General features: G+C 35.1%; 1 protein-coding gene across 1 annotated transcript; it reads right to left on the minus strand.

The window, feature by feature from the left end:
- Positions 1-4,261: 4,261 nt before the first annotated feature.
- HNF4G (hepatocyte nuclear factor 4 gamma) lies at positions 4,262-22,662 on the minus strand. The gene is made up of 10 exons (XM_026082511.1): positions 22,535-22,662; positions 19,487-19,655; positions 17,434-17,528; positions 13,953-14,059; positions 10,399-10,554; positions 8,081-8,168; positions 5,810-5,962; positions 5,379-5,615; positions 4,777-4,899; positions 4,262-4,380 (listed from the first exon to the last, which is right to left on the minus strand). Exons 1-10 carry the CDS (start codon positions 22,650-22,652, stop codon positions 4,262-4,264), a joined length of 1,365 nt encoding a protein of 454 aa, XP_025938296.1. The 5' UTR covers positions 22,653-22,662.
- Between the last annotated feature and the right edge of the window lie 127 nt (positions 22,663-22,789).

Consider the following 22,789-nt stretch of genomic DNA (forward strand, 5'->3'; position numbering starts at 1 on the left):
TTGGATAAATAATGTTGTTGTTGTTGCTGTTGTTGTTGTTGTTGTTAGGGAGGATAAAGGGAAAGAAGAAAGCTATATCAGGACTCTATATCAGGGAGAATATTAAATATGTAGAAATTTGCAAACCAATACAGAAGACTTATGGAAGAATTAATGCAAAATGTGGAGTTAAGTCTTTGCTTTCTATATACTTTAGATAAGTATATACAAATAATGGAGATGTGCAACTAGAAATAATCTATTGGAAGGACAAACATTTTACTCAGTCAGAGACTGACAGACATCCTTCAGGTGAAAACAGAACTGCCAATTCTACAAATATTAACAAAGATCTATAATGGATTTTCTTCTTAGACTCTGAYAATGTTAAAGTTGATGTCACAAAAGGTTCCTGGAATTCAATAAATACATTGCCCACATTCAGAATTCCTTTATTGGGAGGAATTTTTTACTGTCATTAGAACTGAAAACTAGTACATCCATCTCTCTCTATATAAAATAAGTGTGCATACACATATGGAGCTGTTTGTAAAGCAGATTTATAGAAATCCCTACAGAAGGGTCTGTCTGTTAGCACTTCAAAGATTTAGAGGATTTTCCATGTTTTCTCCATTGTAGGCTGAAAAATAAAATCTATCCCTTAAAATTATTTTCTTTCATTGTCTTCTTTCAAAAATTAACTTCTTTGGTCCAAGTCAGTATTTACAAGTAAAACACAGAGAAATTCTTACTCTAGAATAATCAGTTACGGACACGAGCTTCTCAAAGGGACCTGAAGATCTCCAGCATCCAGAAGTCTTCAGCAGAAGAACCTGAAAATCTCCAGCAGAAGTCTTCTGTCTCCCATGGCAGCTTTGCCCTGTAGCTCTGCACTCTAGCATAGATGATATCTGAACAAAAGCAAACAACCCAACTCTGTGTGTCATCCCCCTCTCCCTCACCCCAAAAACCAAAAGCAAAACCAAAAACTATTTGAAATCTGCTCAAAAGAGACAGACTAGTAAACGTATTTTGCAAGGCTGAGTAGATACTGATTACCTAACAAAAAATATATTGGAAAGAATGAGTTTAAAATGTTAAAATATCTTTAAGTATAAAACARAGAAATGCTTAGTTGTGACCAAATTAGCTTAAATAACAGTGCACTAGAGCAACTAAAGGCAATGGTCTGTCCAGAAAAAAAGAAGACTGTTGAACACATGCTTCATTTTAAACACAGATGGAATTAAGCATGTGCATGAATTCTTTTCTGAGTCAGAACTAAAAAYTGAAAACTATAGCTATGTAATAGTTAGCCATGTTACAGTAGAATCAGCTAAATATTGCCATCGTATTCTTTCATATGATTTCAATATTGTAGAGAAGAAAGCATACTACAGTTTTATACTTATTCATAAGATAAACAATATAAAACGTCATCATTGTTTATGTAAATAGTCAAAAAATTACCTAAAGGCAAATGTGACATTTAGATCATTCGTTTTTCTTTATTGATCTTTGATGAAAAACAGTCCATTTGAAACATTTCCAGCAACCATTTCTATTCCAAATATTCAACACAAAAACTTGGTATCAGAGTTCAAACATATAATGTTACATCTTATTATAATTTAATATTTAACAAAGCTAATCATTTTTGATTTTGCATAATTACATTTACAAAAATAATGTTACATTTATAAAATAAATCAGCTTTTCCCAATAAATTACAGTGGTGTTCTTATTCAAAAATGTAGTATACCGTACAAAATAGATAACAGCTTTTAGTAAGATAAAATACTAAAGTATGTTTTATCCAGTACATTTTGGCAGTGTGTGAAAGCATTTTATTGTACACCTGATATCTAAACTACAGTGTGAAAACTAAACCCAATAAGCTACTCCGTGCATTGCTTATATAAGGCAGAGGTGGCCAACTTATGGACTATCTTTCTTTTCAGTCGAATGTTTTAAGCCAGAAAAATACCACCATGTTTGTGCATCTGACTTAATTAATCCGATCCAGTAAATGCATGCAGATCCAACTGGGGACAAACACTCTTCCTACAACAGATACACAAAGTGACCCCAGTCAGTCAGCTTTCATGCATGCTTTATGTGTTTCATCAAAAAACATTGGTGGCCTACTTGTAAAAATAGCGCAGTCCTGATCCTCCTAAAGTTAATGGCAAAACTTTGGTACTTTATTCTGTCATAAAAACTCATGCTAAAAAAGCCTTGAAAAAGGAGAAATGCATTGGCAAAAAAAAAAAAAAAAGTAACCGGCAAAAAGGAAAACATTCTCTGCAAAAAGAAAAGCATTCTCTAAAAAGTGAAAGGGAAACATTAAGAGCTACTATACACAGATTTAAGTACAAAAGCAACTACTTCAAAATAGCCTAAAGAAACACAGCATCTACCTGATGGCAAGTGTACTCTTATTAAAGCCTTTTGAATGTTCAGATGAGCACAGCATTTACTCTTTTGCATTTCCTCTTTGTGAAAAAGTATCTCTAGGATTATATTAGTTTGTTTGAATAACTTTAAAAGCCATAGGTTTAACTATGCTATGGTAGATATATGAATTTCTGACGCTCTGATTAATGAAGGTGTTTGGCTCAGGATGATCAATATCTCACCTTGTAGAATTTCTGACTCCAGTGGTTTTTGRGTTTTTTTTCTTTTTTCATTTCAATAATTCAGCAAACCACAAAATGTTATTCTTCCTTGTTTCCCTGTTGTTCTATTACACAGCTTCTGGGAAGAATGTTTACTTTAAAGCACAAAGGGAAAACCATTGCTGTCTGGAATAAATAAAATGTGCAGAGTGGCGATTTTCTTATGACGTCAATATTGTATGAACAATGGAATCACTTTATATATCAGACTAGATAATTTTCACAAATTCTAACTATGAGTGAACATATGCCCAAGTGAGCATGTGTCATAAGGTCTCCTTTGTGAAATCCACAGAGGGTACAAATCCAGATGGGATTTTATAGACTCCAGACACAGAAGTTTAGTCAMTGTTGGATCCCCCCAAACTGGAGAGGGAGGAAGAGGAGCAAAAGGGGGCTCATCACATTAAATAGAGGGTTCATCGTAAGCTTCTGAAAACTGTAAGAGTTTGAAATCCAGAGACTAATTAATTTGTGTGCTGGCTGTCTTCTGGCTTGAAATACTGTGGCTCAAACTAGGAACATATGGAGCTAAACTTTTGTGTGTTTGCCACTTCAGTTAGTAAGCCATATCTCTCCAGACACATAATAACTACATAACTATAACTATTCTGTATGTAAAGTTCAGAGCGATTGCTAAAACATGCATTTGCCAGCCTGTTAGGCAAATAAACACAATGGCTATGTTTACACTAGCAAATTAAAAAATAAAAAGTCTATTCTCCAGCCCTGAGGTCAAGTGGCATGGTCTGAACATATTCATACTGTTATACTCTCTGAGCCTCAAAAGAAAGGAGGCCATGCCCAAAAACTGGGAGAGTACTAGTTAGTCCTGACCAAAAGCATACCAGGTCCCATTCTAACAATTTAACAATATAAATGCTAGCCTACTGGTGCCTGCACCCATATCTTGGCACTGTTTAATTGACTAATATAGACATTATTGTGTATGCAAAACCTCAAACATATTTGCATGTAGCAGGCCCTTTGATTCATTCAAACAAATAGGTAAGGATAGGATAATTTTATTTAACACATTCAAACCTTTTGTTGAAATTTTAGTTGAAGAACACAGTTCTTTCATATTAGGATTTTTAAAATGAATTGGGTACTTCTGTCCATTAAGTATTTTCTCCTTTCTACTTAATACATCTACTTTTACTGTTTCATTATTTATAGAATCTTATGTTTGATTAACCCCCTTTTTCATGTCTACTATTCACAGCTAAAAAAGCATTAACCAGTTCAGTCACAATGAAAAAAAATTATATACACATCTAAAACAATAATATTAAGATGACAGCTAAAACAGGAAGTAAAAAATGAATCTGTGCAGTTAAAAGATCTAAAAATAATATCAACTTCTATACATATTTCTCAGACTGCAGTACAGTTACAGTTGTATGTTGCAGTGAGAACAGTATTACTTTCTGAATCATGAAAGAAAAGTCACGAGAAACACCCGCAGTAGTGGCTGCTGAGGGAATAATCTCCTTTGTTATCCTGAGATATTAAATGTGCAAGTGTCCTAACAATTTTTTCTAGTGCATAAAAAGGATGGAAGAAGGGAAGGAGGGATGGAAGGGAGAGAGAGAGAAACATTATCACAATGGTTTTTGTTTCAAAATAGATTGCTGTGCAATGACTGAAGCCTGATTTGTAGACATTTTGTACTCTTGCCCAGAGCCCTGAGGAGGGGAAGGTAATGGAGTTTCTGGAGTTGCTGAAAAAGAATTCAGAGACAATTATGAATTTTTATATTCTGGCCTAATCTGCATGCACATATACATGCTAATGGCCCCAAACTAAGTTCTTTTACATTTGTCATGTTAGATAAATAGGTCATTTTAATTACCAGAATTTTTAGTTTACTAAAAACTGTGCATGTGAAACCAAAGATAAAATCAGAATGGTGACAAACTTTTAAAACTAGATTAAATTTAAGTCAAGCTTCTTGTATAGCACTGTTTGTATGCATATGTTTTTAGTGCACAATTATTTTAATACTAAGAATGACAATGAAATAACTTTACAAGCATTGACAGGCCACCATTTTAATTAATATATTTAAATGTAACAGTGAAATGTTATGACAGAAGACTAACTTGCAATTACTTACAAATCTGTTCTGCATGTACAGGAGCAGACATTGAACTTATGAGGATAGTTTGGCCAGTTAATGGATCCTGGGCTAAGTGAGGATGTACTGGATGATGTAGATGACTGGTGTCATTAGAAGTACCTGCAAAAATAACACGAGCACATATCAATTCAAAAGAGCATGTTGTTGTCAGCAAATTATACTGCAATAATTACATTTCTGTAGAGCAAATATTTTGATTGGTAATTTGAATAATTGCCTTTGGGTATTCATTAAACAATTTAACCAGACTTCAACCATATTAAGTACTGTGTTTATTTTCACTGCTTTGACTGTATTAATAYGGGATTTCATGAAATATTTGTATGGATTCTTCAGTCTGCCTAGGGAATTGTATGTCTAGATAACCAGCAATGTCTGAGAAATACACAGCACAATTTGAGGATGTAGGAGTGAGGAAACGATGAGTAGCCAAGACAAGAGGACTTTAGCCAACAATTATGTGACTCCAAAGCTCAGTCAACTGGCCAGTGGTTGCAATGCTTACATCATGATTCCCTCAATTCTCCAATATGGTAAATTCAATATAATATGATAATCTTAAAATGTTGTTAACTTACCTCCTAGTAACATTTCCTGAAGCAAACTGTCAATTTTAACAATTCCAAATAGTTTGACCAGTTGTATTTGCTCAATCATTTGCCAAGTGATGCTTTGGAGTGTAGGCAATAGAAGCAGAAGTTCTCCAAACCTTCCTCGGGAGTCATACTGACGGTCATTGATGTAATCCTCTAAACTGATCTGGACTTGGAACCGCATGTTCTTAATCTTGATTGGATTGCTCAGGCCCTTTGCATCTTATAAAATGAGAAAAGCTTCAGGTCAAAGCAGGTTATGATTTGGGAGTATCATCTTAGGGTGTTTTTTTTTCTTTTTTTCTTTTTTCCATCCAGCTAGATGCTAGACAATGTGAGCAATGCTACATCAACAATAATTATTTTCATTGTAATCACATATACAATAATTCTGAGAGGTATTTTGGAAAATGTACCTGGATCAAAAAACACAATTGCTTTCAAGCAAGCGTACTCATTGTCATCTATTTGAATTTCCTGGAAGGGTCGAACTAGTTCATCCAGAATCCGATTTGCCACTCGGCTGATCTCTACTTCAGAACTGTTGCGATGGATTATGTAATTGTTACCTTGGAGAGAAAAATACCAATAAACGAATTGATATCTCGTAAACATTTAGATGTAAAGTGAGGAAGCGCATTTTCAAAAGCACGTTTCCTTTTGCATAATCAAATTGTTGAACATTATTTTTTTTCATGCAATAACTCTCCTTCACACCATGCAAAACTGTTATTTTGAAAATACAGTATATGGGCAAAATACAGCTCTCACCATCAAAATAATCTGTGTATGTGAATATGTCATCATGTCCTGATTGGTCCACAGGACTGAGGTCATTATTTGAATGCACAAACATGGATGAAGTAGGCCTTCATGTCTATGCAAAAGATATATAGCATTAAACTGATTTTAAATTTCTTCTTCCCTCATAAAAATAATATATTCCAGGATGACTGACCAGAATTTGTCAATGGACAAAGAAGCCTTCCGTCAGAAAAGATGTCAGGAATGTGTTTTTTATAACACGCTTATGTTACTCCTAATAAAATTTAGAAGCATCAGAAAATTTTCAGTAAAGAATGAATTTTCCCTGCTAATTTCATTTTTAATTTCCATTTTTGGTGTGACATCATCATGATATAATTAATGATTTAATTTGACATCTGTCCAAAACTCACCTAACATAAGATATGATAGCAGTCGGAAAGCCACAGAGTTTCTAAAAGCTACAAAACAGTTCTCAGGAAGAAAAGCCAATGATAATGTCAAAAGAATCCATGCCAAAATGACTCATGAGCTATACAGATGTCTACCTTTGAGTTACAGAGATAAGCCTTAGTACCTCAGGTTGTTTCTTCTTGTGGTATATATTTACCCTGGTAATGCTGACTATAAATATCTGGTTATTAATTGCTCATTATTTTTYCTTACTATGTGTTAGTCCCAATAAAACCATAAATATTTCTTTTTTTTTTTTGCTAATTCTGTCAGTAAAACTGCATCGAAGGAAAGAACTAGATCAAAAAAATCATCTTTATAGTGTTTAAGTTGAAAAGATTGCTGATGCAAGTAACATCTCCAGAGCAAGCCCTTCCTGTCCCTTCAATGTTATGGTATGAGTAAAAGTAAATTCAAGTTGATTTAGAGCTATGAAAAGGCAGACCTGAAAAGGAAGTAGAACAAACAGGGGAGAATCCCTTGTACCACAACACAAATGAAGAAACTAGTCTGAGTCTATATTCTGCATAATCTTGGCTTGCATCAAAGATCCTGTCCAAGAAGACCTGCACACTTTCTCACAAGACAGCCAAAGTACTGCATATGTTTAATGAAAACATTTTTGGCAGGGTGCATTCAAACTGACAGAATACTGTCAGATAATGCTAACAAATGACTGGATAAGCATTCATCACATTACTATGCACACAGGCACACATCTCATCATACGACTCTGCATCTCTGGTGCGTGAATGAATGGAAAACATGCATCCACCATGTGGTGATGCCCCCTTCTATGAACAGGCACGCTCTCCGTCTGTAATCAGACAAGGGGGTCCTTTCAGTGACCAAGAACATGAGTTTCTCCTGGCCTGTTATGCACACGAGACTTATCGCAGTGCCATGAATGGGCACATCTCTCGCATGGCTGGAGCCTGCGTGTTGGTTATGTGATGGCCACACTGTGACTGGCAAGGCAGGAGGGAGAAGGCCCTCAGGAAAGAGAGTTACCCGGAACTGTATCCAAACAGTTCTTCCAGCCTGTAGCCTCTTCTGTGGCCATGTCAGAAGGGCTTTTGGGAACGAGCCAGATGAACTTTTTTCACCAAGACTGAACTCAGCACGTGAACCACAGGTTGGCTAACCTTCTCTTAAATAAAGGTTTCTTATTTACTTTTAATGGGCAAAGGTGCCAGAAAAGATGTTAACGTAAAGCAACATTTTGCCAAGAACTCTCTAAGCTGTGGCTTTTGCTATCCAATGAACCTTTGGTGATTTTAATTCATAGGAAACTGTCCACCTGCTTTTGCTGGAACACAGCACATGACATGATGTCATTAATAACTGTTTAGCATCCACAGAAGGCATTGCTTTGATTGTGCCAGAACAGTTGTCCCACTTACATGATTACATGGTTGCTAGTGTAATATATTATCATTATTATTAATTAAAACAAAACCAATATTTACCTAAAAGTAAAATGTCCTTATACCCCATGGACCGTTTTGCTGCTCCAAGCAACAGGTGTTCCCCAGCATGTGCTCTTAGCAGGGCAACCTTAGAAAAAACAGCATGCTCATTAGAGGATAAAGCAATAAGTTCCAATAGGGACAAGATAAATTAGCATGTATGTCACAGTGAACATAAAATGAATAATATAAGTGAATGTAAAAACCTTCTCTTTGTAACATTGTACTAATAGTACAGTAAAATTAAATTGTCATACTTTGTCACTTTTGGCATTTGGTCTAGACTTTAAACATACAGCTTTGCAAAACACTTCTCAATAAATACAATATTTGCATTTATTTCCTAGTGCTTATTTCCTTAACAAAGTTTGTTCTGGAATTTTAAGTTGATACTAAAGACTCCAATGGGCTAGAATGAACTATTACCTTAAACTCTGCACTACCAGTATTTCATTTTTCTCACATTGAACCAAAAACCTGTGATGTTTTTACTTAAAAAATGTTTTTTCCAACAAATTCAGATATGCTAAAGTATCCACAACGGTCAACAAAGAAGAAACCTGATTCATACCAGGAGGGCAGTTAAAAATATGGTTACTAGTTTACCCTGTCATCTAGTTACTTCCCTTTGGTTTTAATGCCTGCTTGAAGCTTTAGCGCTAACCTCTACTTTCTCATGGAACTTCTCTTTCTGCAAGCAGTTCCCTAAATTTCTAAACTATTCTGTGATTCTGTGATGTGTTAAGACTTTTCAACACTCTTAGTAGACTCTTAATAGAGTTAATTTATCTGCTTTGGCTTTCTCTATGATTTGTAAACCAGGTTGATTTCAAGGTCAGGAATCATTTGCTCAAAACTGGATGGTTTATTGGATAGCTAAATGCCTAATGCCTGTTAGAAAGAGTTTATCACAAATACAAAAGTATCATTTGTTTTAATTCCTAAATAACAAAGTATCAGTTTTTCTAAGGTACTTAAAGTTTGGAAATATTTCCCCACATGTACTCTTTAAACAATGCTGACATGTTTTTCAGCCTGAATTGTTACCTATTATTTTTCTAAGCTGATATATATATATATATATATTTTTTTTTCTTTTTCTTAAAGAATACATACACTTTTTCATGAGGTCTGATCCTTTTCCCATTCCTTCATGCCATCTTAACAAGTAAAAATAGCAATATTTTTTGCTTGCTTTTGTTGCCCTTTTGGAAACAGGACATTTAAATATCAAGCAATATTTCTTTTACATGAACAATAGATTTTTAACTTRTTCCACTATCTTGAGCTTGGGCACGTATCTTATATTCTATGGATCTGCAAAGGCATTGTCAAAATCCTAATTTGAGAGGTCTCCTGTGGTCTGAAACACCTCTATATTCTTGAAGAAGAGTATAAGAGTGAATGATCTCAGCTTGAATGTCAAAACCAAGTCAAAACCAGGTTGTGATACAACCTTCTTCATAGGACTTTGTTAAAAAATGAGAGACTGAAGAGACAAAGAGGAGGAATTACACAATGCCATTTAATAGAGTCATTTTCAAGCTGAAAAAGATTTCAGAGGACCCGAATCAGGAGATTCGTAGCCATGAATTAACCTTCTGCCCAGCTGGCTAGTGACAGAACTGCTTACTGCAACACGAAGACAGAGGTTCTGAATGTCTCATTATAATTTATTCTGAAAGCCTGTGAACATTTGGTGTATCACAGAAGTGGTGATATGTCAGACCTCTGGCATAAAAATCCTTAAGAATCTTCAAGGTTAGATGATTTTTCTCCCTGTGTTCTTGTAATATATAATATAATTTTAGTGCATTATATTATATGAAAGATTATTTGCTACAGATTGCCATCAATATATGTTTGGCATTTGCTCAAGATTCTAATGGCTTTTATTTTTTGCAAGTGCAGAAAACACGCTTCAAATTAAATAACATGCTGACTAAAACCTTATTACAATGAAAGGTGAACATGAAATAAATGTTTTGCAAGGTTGGAAAAAATATGTTATTTTTACAGGATTTTTTTTACATTTTTGCCTCTAGCTTTATATTTCTGTTTCCAAAAAAATACAGAAAGCACAAAATATTGAAAGACATGCTGATTTGCTGAAGACTTGCTTYCTTTTTTAACATGCCAGCTCCATTTTGGTGACTTCTAGTTTTGTGTGGTGATCCTATTTCAAAACTGTTTTAAAATGGGGGCCTAATGCCCAGTTCTATTTGATCTGTCAAAAAATGAGTGTTTACATGTAATTTTAAATATCACAAAAATAACAGAATGGTAATTAAAGTTCTCTCATTGGTCTCCTTTCATACCTGGTCATCCAATGGCAATTCACAGAAGCCTGGAATATATTTAGCCCATTCCACAAGGACCAAAAGTTGTTGCTTCATAGATTCACAGACATCACTAATACCAGCAATTTTCTTAACATTTATGTCAGTACTCACACCAGGACTGGTGATTGAGATCTGGCCATATTGAGAGAGAAAAATGAACAGTGTTAAATTTCATATAAATGCATTTTCACTGGTTAAGAGTGTATTTAATAAAAATCATACCAGTAATCGTGCAAACTATTGGGAAATTCCTTGACCATGCAAACCATTAGTCCAGATGTAAATTATAAAATTTTACTTCTCATTATTATCAGTGCATATTAAACTGTGTTCAGAATTATAAGATCTTCCATTGCAAGATATTATTTTTAAAGACACCCAGGTCCTCACTGTTTTGGGGGTGAGGGGAAGGAAGGTACTATTGTTTTGCTTTTAAAATGGCTGTATTTACCTCACTTTAGAAACGGCTCATAGAGGCTTGCAATAAAGTTAAGCGAAGGGAGAGAGGGGTAGTATATTCTTTTAGTGAAAACGTAAGTATAATTAACTTCAGAAGGTAAAATAGGGGCTTTTTAATGCTTAGAGGAGAATGGTGTGTAGTGATGAAGCAGCAATATAGACCGAGGCCTGAGATGTTTCAGGGAATGCAGTGAATGTGAGTGTGCATCGGGACACCTGCAATGCACAGTGTGAAATAAGAAGAGCTCAATATCCTTCTGGGTCTGAAGCTGGTGCATTTTGATAAAATCACTGAGCCAAATCCTGAAATTCTTAATGACTTTTCAAGTAAAGGAACGATACCAGGCTTGTTATTAAGTCAGGCAGGAAAGGCACCTTAAGATAAAATCAGGTCTGAGGAGAGGAGGTCACATTACAGTTAGATATGTCCTTGCTCTATCATACCAGAAAAAAACATGCACAGGGCCTACGAAACTGAATTTCACGCTACAGACTTTTTAATAAAGCATCCTTAGGAAATGCTGTGGTTTGATTATCCAAAAAAATTAGTTTGGTCTTCCAGTACTGTATCCTTCCAAATTTCAGGATGGTTGATACTATTTAGGTTAATTCCTACCAGATCCTCCTCACTTTCAGATCCATGTTAAATCCCCCCAGTGGAATCCATGGTGAAATCCCATTATCTTTGCATGGTCAAAGGAGCTGCACTTCTGAACTAAAGCTCAGTGCTTCCTAAATAATTCAGTAGCCTAAAACACTGAAAAAAATAGATATTAATGGTTGTTAACCAGCTGAACATTAGTTCCCAGGGGAATATGGAAGCCAGGCAGGTGAAAAGTCCTCAGACACATAAAAAGTTTATCATGTAGGAAAAGGTTAGCGGTATTATCTCTTTGTAGACAGAGCATTTGTGAAATCCCTGCTGTAATCATGAGCTCATTTTTGGCACATATTCTACTGAAAGGAAGTTGAAAAATTTGAATATCATTCAGATAAGTGCTACTAGAATGATTTGGTCTACAAAACCTGCAGTACAGTAAAAGAGTAGGGAAATTCAATATATTTCACTTTTTTCCAGAAGAGTAAGAGGAGTCTTGATCATATTTCAAAAGCACCTACACGGAGAGAGGGTTCTGATAGTACAAGGCTCTCTAATCTACCAGAGAAAGAAATGGCAAGGTGCACCAACCAGAAGTTAATTCAAGATGGCAAAGAACAGCCAGTTTGTTTAATCATTAGAATTACTGACTCATAAACTTAATACATTCTCCATCATTCAATATCTTTTAATCAAAGCTATGTATCTTTATAAATTATATCTTATAGGACAAATTATGGTCTTTGCTCTGAAATTACTTGGTGAACTTTTTCTGGGGATTCTTTGGATGACTCCCACAGAGTTCATTATGAATTCCTAAGGTTGCATCACTACACAAGGAGATGAAGCTATGTGCATTCCTCTTCCTATTTCTCTACTGTTTTTACGCCTGTCCCTCTTTTCTGGGGTGCATCGTGGAAGTCGCTGACTTGATGAACATTATACTGTAGCACTATATCCCTATTGTTCTGAGACCGTCAGTGACACACATCTTTGCTCCTGCGTGACTCCAGCGTGTCCCTTTCATATTTGTATAATCCTGGAAGCCTCTCTTCAGTCTGTAGTAGAAGAACTCAGACAATTTACTTTTGTAAGGTGTCTTCAGGGACAAAATTATTTATTTTCTCTAATTCCACATGGAAATTTAAAAAGGGAAAAATTACACCTTTTTGCTTATTTCTCACAGCTGAAGGATTTGGCCAGACCTGTGACACTCCTCTCCTCCAAGTCTCTCCTCATAACTAAACTCAGCCTACAGGCCTATTGACTGAGAGAAAAATAGAATTTTAAGACTTTACTTTCCCATCCTGTTAATGTCACCTCTTGGTCTTTGAGGCCAAGAGTGTACCTTCATATTTGCTTGGCATATGGGGAACAATTCTCTCCTACTACAACATAACCAAATAATAAGTATAAAGCATTTCATATATGCAAGTTGATGTTTTAGGCCAGAAATCTACTGTCTGAAAAGATCTTTGTGGCAGGAAAGGCTGAAGAAGTGGTTCTGTTTAAGACAGCTCTTATTCCTGAAGTGTATATGTCAGCTGGAGATGATTAAGGGGGTAGCACAAAACAAGCACAATAAGCAAGTTCAAAGAATTACTAAGGAGGTAAAAATAGATTCTCTATAGGTATTAAAGGTAGGAAGGAACATTATGATCATCTAGACAGCCCTGACATACAATATGTGCCAGAGAATATCACCCGGTAATTCCTGCATCAATTCTTTTAGAGACAGTTCCACGCTAGGAGAGAGGCCGATAAAGCACAAGATTACAAAACATTTGGGGGGTTGTAAATCAGTCAGCATGAAATCATAAAGGTGGCAGTTAAATTCTAAGTAAGTTAGCAAGAGGTGCAAGAATGCGGAATCAATGACCATTATTTATCTGAGTTGTAGAAAAGGACTGGAGACTGCTCCATTCAGCAATTGATTGAATGGGGGGAGGGGGGGGAAGGAAAATCAAGTTCATATGAGACAAAGAAAATTTAAAAGTGAGATGTGAATAGACTCTGCAGTTGGAACACTTCTGTTTGCCCTATTTATAATGTCAAAGGATATTAAAAATGGAATTTTAAGGAAATGAGTGTCCACGCCCCTTTGAAAAGTAATGACTTTGGACAATTTTTCCCTAATGTTTCTGGAAAATCCAGCTTCAAGGAATGGATAGATGCCACCAGCTGCCTGAGACAGCAACTGATTTAAAAGCAGTAGGATTATAAAGTTTTATTAAGGAAGGCACCTAGGACATACTGTCCAGACAAAAGTAGAATTTTCTTTATTGACTTTGTTTTAAAAATTTATTCTATTACTCATTCTTCCACTAGAAAGAGGAAGCTGGGTGCATTTTGGAAGAAAAATACCCAAGTAATCTCAATAATTATAATTAATACAATGAGAAGCAGAAAAGTATTTAACTATAGGAAAAATAGTCTTAAATTCATTAAATAATGTTGTTATAGATCTCAGTACCTGACGGGAGAGTGTCTCAGCTTGTGACAGTGTGCTGATAGAGGGAATGTTGCAGCCATCAAAAGTGTTTCTTCTTGTACTTATCCTGTCTCGTTCATTTTGTACAGCTGAAAAGGAATTATCTGATTTATTGACTTGTAGACAGTGCCACACAATATCATTTCAGATGTTGTATAACTATAGAAATCAAAAGGTATGACATTCAAGAAAGACCTTGTGTTTTTACCTCTGAGTAATGAGAGGGAATGACAATGGGTATTTATGGTCCTCATCCACATGACAATGTTTGCCTGTAAAACTATGTATAACTAATTATAGATAGATACCGAATTATCAGCACTTTTGTGGACTGGCTTTATTACAGTACAACCCCATCTTTCTTCCTCTGAACTTGACCACATTCTGTTATTTGCTTGTTTTGCCATTCTACCCACATTAATTAACGAGTTTTTTTGGTAGAAATAGACATCTCCAGACTGTTGAATGGGTCAAGAGGCACAGCGCCACCACTGACAAAATATCTGAACCAGAGAAATTCTGAAAGCCCTACTTCTGCTTTTTTTGTGAGAAACACTGAAACAGGAAGGAATAATGAACTTAATCCACTAGTAAGACAATTTTAAGGCTGTTATCTCCTTCAGTCTTCAGGGCCAAGCCTGTTTACAGAATATTAACCAGGTCAAAAAAAAAAAATCACCAAAAAAGGCCCAAGAAGGTAAGTTTCTCCTTATCAGGTCCAAAAATTGTGGTTGAAAAGACTGTGGATAAGGAATCCTTAATCAGCACAGACAAGGTTTATGAAGCCACAAGGCTTGCTTCAAGGAAGGCTTTAATTCAAGGAAGAATTAAAAATAAAACTATCATTCAGGTTTTTCTAAAACTTAGATCATGACCAAGGTTAGGCCAAGGAGAAAGAAAGAAGAAAAAAAAAAAAAGAACACAGAATTGCCCTGATCAAAATCTTTTTATTGCACAAGGAATCTCATCATCTTTTGAGAGCAACAGCTTTATTTCCAAAGATATGTTTGTTATTTTGTGGGAAACAATCTGTATTACAGAATTTAGGAGTAGTACCAAAGGCTTCAAAAAAAAAGAAAAAAGAAAAAAGAAAAACCTCTATGCAGTGAACAGTTTTCAGGGTTTATCTGAACAATGCACTTACTGTATTCCAGAGATTCTCAGAACTTTTGCCAAGGATGTTCACTGATGGGCCTTTTATTTAGGTCATAAAGAGAAAAGTTGTGCAGTAATGAACACAAAGTGATAAATGTTCATGTAGAGATGAAGCAAAAAACCTTTTTTAGAGAACGGAGAAACAGAACCCATTCACTTCCAATCTCAGTAGCTAAGTACTATATAGATAATTAAAATAAGGTCAGCACTGATTAGCATTAGGAAAATAGCAAGCTATTCTGACAGTCACTAGTGAAAATATGTAGTGGTAGCACTTTCAGAATCATAGGGAAATGCTGAATTTCCTCTTGTGTATGCASACTGGATTTTCTGTCTTATAATAGTTTTTTTGTCTATACAGGCTAAAACYACCTTAAAGAGAGACTTTACGAGGAAGGGGGAATATCTGCTGAAAAAGACATTTTATAGCCTCTACCAGCTGAAGCACTTTTCACATTTGCCCCTGGAAACAAGCTGAGAAGACATCATGTATACTATGCTATATTTATGCTATGAGACATCCTTTGATGTTGTAGAGAGGCATACATGCCTCTCAACATGCAGCAACAATGTGCGAGCAATGAAATTTACAGTTCAGCCTCTTGAATTATTTTAGGACTGGGAAGCCTTGAAAAAACATTGCTTGAACACAATGGAAAAGTGGTAGTGGGACCAGAGGAAGCAGAGCTGTGTAAATTAGGTTAAAAGTTTTGTACAGGATGCATCTCTTCACTTCAAAAACATGAGTCAGTACTGCACCCTTGCGATGGTGTCAGCTAACCACAAAGTGGGCTGCATTAGCAGGTCGAGGAAAGTGATTATTGCTCTCTGTTTGGCCCTGGTGAGACCACATCTGTAGTACTGCGTGCTCCACAGCTTGGGAGTTTTGGGCTCCCAAGTAGATAAAAGACACTAAAAAACTGGGGAGAGTCCAGATGATGGGGGGGGCTGGATCACAGGATGTGCAAGGAAAAAAAATTATTTACCATGATGGCAGTCAAACACTGGAAGAGGTTGCTGAGAGGCTGCGTGATTTCCTTTCTTATAGACAGTCTGAACTGGATGGGATGGGGTCTTCAGCAACCTGACTGGACTTAGAAATCAGAATTGCTTTGAACAGGGTCCTGGATTAGATGACTTCCAGGTGTCCCTTCTGAGCTAAATTATTCTGTGATTCCAGTTTTTTAAAGTCAATGAAGCTCTGCTTTTTGCAGAAGTTTGAGGACTGCTGTGGATGACAACGGTCTCCCTTTTCCTTCCTATCAGATTGATAACATATATCCAACATGTTACTGATTCTAATGGCTTAGATGCAAAGGGCTAAACTCTGTTCAAGGAGATCCACAGAAATTAGCCAGCCTTTTTCATAGATACATGAGTGTAACTATGGTAAGAATATCCCCATGCAGTTGCAAGGGCAAAATCCATTTTAGTCTCATACCAAAACTTGATCCGTAGCAAGAGGTTGCAGAAAAACTGCACAGCAAACAGAAATTCAGTGAAGAAAACCATTTCTGAGTGCTTATTTGAACCAGGTCAGGCTCCCCTTTGCCCCTACATCATAATTGTCAATGAAGCAATAGGCCCAATAAGCTCTAAAATCCCCTGTGATATTCCTAGACAGTTTCCTTTGCTATTGCTCTGTTCCTGYGATGGTCTGGTCCTTCCACTTTGAGAGGAGGATCACTGTGACACCCACGTTTCTTCATGTCTGTCAGGGAGATGCATAAGTAACGATCTTCCCATGTTCAAATATCAAGACCTAATCTAGAAAATTTAAAAGTTAATGTGAACCCTTCACTGACGGTCACCACTACTATTTTCATCGCTACTTTCCTCTCAGCACCACACTCCTTCTTTTTGTTTAAAGACTTCAAACATTTAAATTGAAGGGAATAACCGGTAAATTGGCATTGACTGTCATTACTTAGTAATGACAAATAAAATCCTAAATACAGATTTTATATATCAAAATTAAAATTAAAATTAAAATTCCACATTTTGAACATTTCCAGGCATATGGTTAAAAAGTTAGAAATTAATTCRTTTTATTGCCAATATTAATGGATTAAACAGTTGCAAATTCACTTTGAAACCTTCAGCTTGATAATGTCCAAGTTTTAAAACAGCTTTCCCACCTGAAAATTAAATGAATCATATTTTATATCAGAAAAATAATTTCTTCATCATGAAGGCACTACAACTGACTTTTTCATTGAATTATTGCTTTGTTTAGAATTTTTATTAAATTTTAACACTCATTCAGATTATTTCTCTTTTTATATCAAATAATAAATAACTCTATTACCTTCTTTTTTCATTCCTGCTCGAAAGCACTTTTTTAAACGACAATATCTGCATTGATTCCTTTTGTCCTTGTCAACAACACACTGCCGGTTGAATCTATCAGAGACATGAAAGGGTAAATATATAAAGCATTAATATAACATTACCTTGATTATGAAGAGGAAACCAAGTAATATGGCCTGTCAAAATAATGTCTACAACCACAGAATTTCTTCCTTTCTTTCTCTCATTATTTGGTCTCAAGAGGTGTTTCCTACCTCATCATTTTGCAGGAATATATGTGAAAATTTTTGAAGTTATGTGTATCATTTACACCTCAGTTTTCCTACGGGATATGCCAGTAAACAGTTGCACAAAAGAGTATTTAATAGGAAAAAAAGAAGAAAACCTACAAACAGCAAAAAGATAGGACAATCAATGAAAATGATAAGTGTCACTGGTTAAAGAGCATTGAGGAGCCCTTAGCTGGGAAAACAGTGCCTTTGGCAGAGTTTACTCTTTGTAGGGGGAACCAATGACCTAACTACATGTTATATCATTAAGATGATAACCTGAACAGGAAATGAGAGGAAGATTATCTAACAGCACATAGAGCATGACACTGCAAGAAAGTTTGCATCTTCCAGCTCGGAAAAATTTTGGGCTGAATCAAACCTATCCAAGCTCTCCTGCGCACATACAGGTGCACATCAGGGGAATATGTATGAGACATGCCCCTCCTCTCCATTTGCTTTTGCCCTTTGTTTGTGCATGTTTTAGACCTTTAGATGAACAGATAAATCAATCTATGTGTTCCAGAGCTCCTTTTGGATTCACTTACTCAGCCTCTGCCACACCCTTTTAYGGGTACATCATCTATGGTATGTCTGTAAGGGAGATGATACTGCCTTACAAGAGTATTAAGCATATGAGTATTGAGCAACCAAGGAAGAGTGTAGCAAACAACATTTCTAGCAACAAGGCATTCTTACAAGAAAATTTCTCTTTTACTGATCTGTCTAAACTCATAGTAGTATATGTTCTGCATATATTCTGTATATGTTCTGTGCATGGCTTAAAACTAACGTCTTACGGACTCTTTGCGCATGATTGAAGCAATCGCCCTGAACACTGCACACTGACCTGCACTGTGACAATTTGGGCAGCCAGGCATCCAGATATTATCAGATAGCCATTCAGACTGATGGGGGGAAACTGTTCACTAAAAGGAGCAGTGTGTCACTCAAAGTGGGAAGATGTGCAGTTCTACAGTTTTTAAACCACAGTTCTTAGAATATCAGACTTTCTTTTCAGAAACTGCCTTCATAAGGAAAAATAGCATAAAAAAGGAATTGTTAGAAAACAGTTAGAAAACAAACTTTACACAAAGCCAGTAGTGTCAAAACTTGTTTTTTTTTTCTTCTTCAGGAGATGCCCTTTGTAATCATAAATAAAAGAGTAAACGACTCTTCAGTGGTGTAATGACATCAATGACATCAACAAGCATCTGGAAACTGTGACATTCGCGTATTTTCCCCAGTAAAACACACCTGAGGATCTGTCCTTGTATAACCATTTTGGTTCTATCAAAGATAGCCCAAATATAATTCATAGCAAAAATCATAGCAAAAAATCTGCCCAACTTCTAGAATTAAGATAGGACTTTCAAAAAGTACTATCTTGATTCTAACTTTATTCCTAGTAACTTTTCAATCTTACCATTTTGATTACATGTCATATAGGTGAAAAAAAATGATAACAATTAATCTGACTCCTGTATGAGAGTAAATATTAATTTAGTATGTTGTCTTTAAGAGTGTGTATGCTCTTTTAGAGATTCCACTTCAGAGAATCCAATTATAGAGAATCCACTTCAGTAGTCTTGAATGAAAGGAATTTTTTCCAACTTATGAGAATAAACCATCAACCACATGCTTTATCAAAAGTGCTGATTAGAATCCTTTAAGAAAAAGCTGAAAATATCCCTACATATTTATGAAAAATCTTGAAAGGTGTGAAAGTGATTTTTGCTTAAATTAATTAATTTAATGCCACAGGATGAACTTTTTAAATACCTGCATGTATAAACATGACTTTTCCGTATACTGCGTCTAAAGAATCCCTTGCATCCATCACAACTGGAAGCACCATAATGTTTTCCAGTCGCTCTGTCTCCACATATTGCACAGAGACTACTGACCCCGTTGTCAGCAGCATTCATGTTGAGAGCTTCTCCTGAATTGTCTGAGGAAAGATAAGAACAATGTATGTAGTTATGGATAAGACTTTCAACAACCACGCCATGATTAATCTACACGTTTTCTTCTGGCCTTTTCTCTTTCAAATGCGTACTGGCTGGTTAGCACAATTTATGAAGCTCACAGCAACAAATGACTGTTTAAATTCTTTCAGACTGAAAGGGGTTAAAAATTAAAGTGTAACTCTGCATGTATAATTACGTATATGTTCTTACTATCATGAAGAGGAACTTTGGCATAAAGCACTGTTGCCTGGTTAGCTGGCAAAGCCCTTGTAAATCAAATCTCCTAAGAACTGGCAATAACTGGCAACTATCATACAAAGATTCAAACGCATACTTCAACCAAGTACATTTTACTTCATAAAAAAAGAAAAGAATGTTTCCGTGTTATAGCTTATGAAAAAATACATGTTAAGAAGACCATCTTAGTGTTATTTCCTTGAACAAATTTTCCAAAGGAACATTGGTGTAGACTTTTATATAAGAGACTATTATCTACATGTGATTAATACTTAGCCATTGAATACAGTAAACAGAGCTGAAGAAATTCACCTGAAATCAAATGGACATATTGTTTTACCTCATTTATTCTCCTTTGAGTCACAATGTTTAGCAGATATGTGTTCAAATAAATAATTGCAAAATAGCTGTTTTCTATGTGTACTTCTGGTTCTATGAAAGGAAGACTGTCGCAGTATGTCCTAAACATTTGTAGTTAAGCAGTCAGGAAAGAGGAGGAAAGAGGGCCATGTTATTTATTCAAGAATGCATAAAAAGTTAAGGACATGATGAGTTCATGAACAATGGACAGGTTAAAAAGTAAAATTGTGTATAATCATATATATCATTACTCTCATTATAGTAGATCCATCTGAAATGTATTACACAAACATGCAACAACATTTTGATTGGGTCCCAAAGAGCTTACAATTTAAGTAGAATTCTTTAGACAAAGATAGAAGAAGCAACAATTTTTCCTTTTTTACAGAGACATAGTTGAGAGCAATCAGATTAAGAATCGATCAGATGAAAAAATGAAAAATATTCAGTTCTGTGAAGATTTTATTATTTTAAAATTGGGTTTGTTATGACTGGGAAATATTTACAAAAAAAAAGGTTTACAGAAGTACTTTGGTTAGGAAAGAAATAAAATGTTTCCTTTGGAACTTTTTTAAATGTTGTATGATAATGATATAGTAGAATAATTAAAAAAAATACTATATCTAGATTAAATAATGAAATATTTCATAGCAATATAAGTTGTAATAGGATATCAGGAAAATAATGATATTGGTTTTATTGTGAAACAGAATGCCAGGGAAATTGACATGATTTTGCAAAGTTCTCTGATTTCAAAAGAATTGCATAATGTGCCTGAATGTGGTTTATTAAATATCTCTGAAGAGTTCTAATTAATTAAGAGGTTAGAAAAGACACATATAGAGGTCAGAAGAGCCAAGTTTCAGTTCCAGACTAGCACTGTAAAAAGACAACCTTTCTATAAATTATCCGGGCAATATTTACACAAAGCTCATAGTGAACTCCAAAAAGAGGCTGCATTTAATAATCAATAATTGGCTAATTAATCATTTACAAAGAATAATTTAACTAGCTGTATCACCAACACTATAAACCTTCCTAATCTGCTTTCCCATTTCATGTAATATTAACAGGTCTGAAAGGGTACTATTCAGCAAAAACAACAAATGACCACAAACAGCAGAGAAATCATCTAAAAGTTATGTAATCCTTGTTGATAGCTTCAAAATCACTTAGGATATGAAGGTCCATTTTTCTTTCTAAATCAATAATCAAATCTACTTTTCTGTTTACTAAGCGTGCTATAAAGTAATATCAGCAATTCAAATAAAACTTCAAGACCCAACAATAAAAACTAACTTGGGTTCTATATGGCAGGCACTGAGAACAATCATTATCCCGATCAAAGACAATATATGGAAATGCACATACCAAGTATTTTTCCTGCAAATCGCTAAATATTTGTTCTGCCTTTTAAAATAATCTATATACAATAATAGATTTAAGAATTATACTTTATGATATAATAAAACAATTTTTGAAGTAGAATAGAAGATTAGGAAAGTAATTTTAGAGTAGTTTAATTCTCTATCTAATTTTCTTCTCTTTAATAGACTGAAATTTTTATCAGTACTCAATGATCGTAAAATGAAAGCGTGTACTTCCTGTTTGAGGCACAACTTTTTAAATTCAATTTCTAAAAAATTTATTGCATTAAAAGGTTCCACCTTAAGTTAAAAAGTTACATTAGCCAAATACCAATAGTTTTTCTCAGCTAAACATTAGCATGTAGAAAGCCAATGTGTTTAAAAAAAAATCACTCTAGTTTGTATGTACACGTATCTAGAAAGGCTAGATTAACATTTAAATAAATAAAATATTAATCCAATAATTATAAACTAGACATCAAGAAGCAAGACCTAATTTCCTCACAAGCCTCTGGATAATTTTGTCCTGTCCTTCTGAATGTTGTATATGAAATATACTTTCATGTACAAACTGTCAATACTAGTTATCCATTTGTCTTACAGTAAATAAAACAACTGCTGAATACACCACTTTCTTCCTTTGATTAACTGACTGATGACAGTACAGTTCAGTTACTTTATTACATATAACCTCTCTTTTATTTTCCTTAATATAAAGAATTATAATGTTATTAACTTAGAGTTAGTGATGATATGTAAAAGAACAGATTTGTAGTTTGAAAACAACCCCCAAATGCTCCATTAATAAAACGTTTAACTAACACCTTATAACTTCTATACTATAACTTCCTTTTTCTGTTAACTGGCTTGATTTTGCATCATGTAGCAGAACTCACCATTGCCATTATATAGAATCTGCATAGTTTCGAACTCCAGTGCAGTATACGTTGGGTCTAAAACTTCACTGTAGTTTGCCATTTCCATGTCTAACATTGGTTCCGAGAGCCTCATCATTGAATGCAAAAACAGTAAAAAAGCTGCTCAAATGTACAAGCGTTCCATTCTGTTTCACAGTGATTGATAATCCAAAGTTAACTATAACTGTGTCACTTACGTGCTGCAGTGGGAGGAGCTGTAAAACTGCTTCTGCA

The sequence above is a fragment of the Apteryx rowi genome, unplaced genomic scaffold, assembly GCF_003343035.1.
Source record: "Apteryx rowi isolate R43461 unplaced genomic scaffold, aptRow1 scaffold_58, whole genome shotgun sequence".
Classification (NCBI taxonomy): Eukaryota; Metazoa; Chordata; class Aves; order Apterygiformes; family Apterygidae; genus Apteryx; species Apteryx rowi.

Coding starts and splice junctions, on each gene's coding strand:
- HNF4G (XM_026082511.1), bottom strand. CDS start 22,652: ATGATGAGGCTCTCGGAACCAATGTTAGACATGGAAATGGCAAACTAC. Junction 19,656..22,534: donor GATTCTATATAATGGCAATG/GTGAGTTCTGCT, acceptor ATCTTTCCTCAG/ACAATTCAGGAGAAGCTCTC. Junction 14,060..17,433: donor AGCAGGAATGAAAAAAGAAG/GTAATAGAGTTA, acceptor ATTCCTTTTCAG/CTGTACAAAATGAACGAGAC.